At 64.2% G+C, this 1,365-nt stretch overlaps 1 protein-coding gene across 1 annotated transcript in view; it reads left to right on the top strand.

Annotated features, from left to right (window-relative positions):
- SEMA6B (semaphorin 6B) overlaps nt 1-1,365 on the top strand; it is a 15,755-nt gene that overhangs the window by 1,853 nt on the left and 12,537 nt on the right. Inside the window, exons 9-11 of the mRNA XM_035892343.1 lie at nt 1-198; nt 324-455; nt 1,005-1,154. Of these exons, the coding sequence (XP_035748236.1) occupies nt 1-198; nt 324-455; nt 1,005-1,154 (480 nt within the window). The remainder of the gene's footprint in view (nt 199-323; nt 456-1,004; nt 1,155-1,365) is intronic.

Genomic DNA, 1,365 nt, shown 5'->3' with positions numbered 1-1,365 from the left:
CCGGGTATGCAAGAACGACATGGGGGGCTCGCAGCGGGTGCTGGAGAAGCAGTGGACCTCCTTCCTCAAGGCCCGGCTCAACTGCTCTGTGCCGGGTGACTCGCACTTCTACTTCAATGTCATCCAAGCCGTGACGGACATCCTGGAGCTGGACGGGCGCCCCGTGGTGCTCGCTGTCTTCTCCACGCCTGCCAACAGGTCGAACCCTTTTGTGCCCTGCAGAGACCCCCGGGGCTGGGCTGGGACCCCTCTGTGTGCCCAGTGCCCATGGGGGCCATGGGGGATGGGTTGAGGTGTTCACCCTGTGCCCACGTCCCCCCCAGCATCCCCGGCTCGGCCGTCTGCGCCTTCGACATGACCCAAGTGGCCGCCGTCTTCGAGGGACGTTTTCGGGAGCAGAAGTCACCCGAATCCATCTGGACACCTGTGCCCGAGGACATGGTGCCAAAGCCCCGGTGGGTGACAATGCCACGGGGACAGGGATGGGGACATCTGGGCTGGGACCAACAGGAAGGGTCATGAGGATGGAGGTGGGGACAGGGACAGCCAGGGGTCTCTGCAGGGAGGGCAATGGGAGCACGCACGGGGACAGGGATGACCAGGGCTGGTACCCGGTGGTGGAGATGGGGACAGGGACTGGGACAGGGACGGTTGGCAAGGGCTGGTACTGGCAGGGACAGTGATGGGGATGGGGACAGTGACAGGGATGGAGACAGGGACAGTCAGGGATGACAGCAGCAGGAAGGGTAGGGGGGACGGGGACAGGAACAGTGACAGCCAGGGCCAATACCAGCTGGGCTGGGGACAGCCAGGCTGATACCCACAGGAAGGGGCATGGAGATTGGGATGGGGACAGGGCTGGGGACGGGGACAGTCAGGACTGATACCAGCAGGAAGGGCAGAGGGGATGGGGACAGGGCTGGGGACAGCCAGGGCCAGTACCAGCAGGGCTGGGGACAAGGCCAGCGTGGCCGTGGGGACACTGAGCCATGCCACGGCCACAGGCCTGGGTGCTGCGCGTCCCCGGGGATGCGCTACAACTCCTCCAGCACCTTCCCCGACGAGATCCTCAACTTCGTCAAGACGCACCCGCTGATGGACGAGGCGGTGCCGTCCCTGGGCAACGCGCCCTGGATCCTCCGCACCATGAGCCGGTGAGTGCCCCAGGCCAGGATCAGGCCCAGGGAGGGGTGGGGGGTGCTGGTGAGAGCTGGTGGGTGCTGGCCAGACCCTCTCACGCCGTCCTTGCGCGTGTGTGCCAGCATCGGGAGAGCGCCAGGAGACCTGATAAATCTCATAAACTTTGCAGTCGAGATCGTCTCGTCCTAATTAAATCTGCCTTAATTGCTGCTTGATGGGAAATTA

The sequence above is a fragment of the Egretta garzetta genome, unplaced genomic scaffold (assembly GCF_000687185.1).
Source record: "Egretta garzetta isolate BGI_Z169 unplaced genomic scaffold, ASM68718v1 scaffold4, whole genome shotgun sequence".
Lineage (NCBI taxonomy): Eukaryota > Metazoa > Chordata > Aves > Pelecaniformes > Ardeidae > Egretta > Egretta garzetta.
Note: the sequence above shows the minus strand (reverse complement) of the source record. Positions and strands in the feature narration are given on the sequence as shown.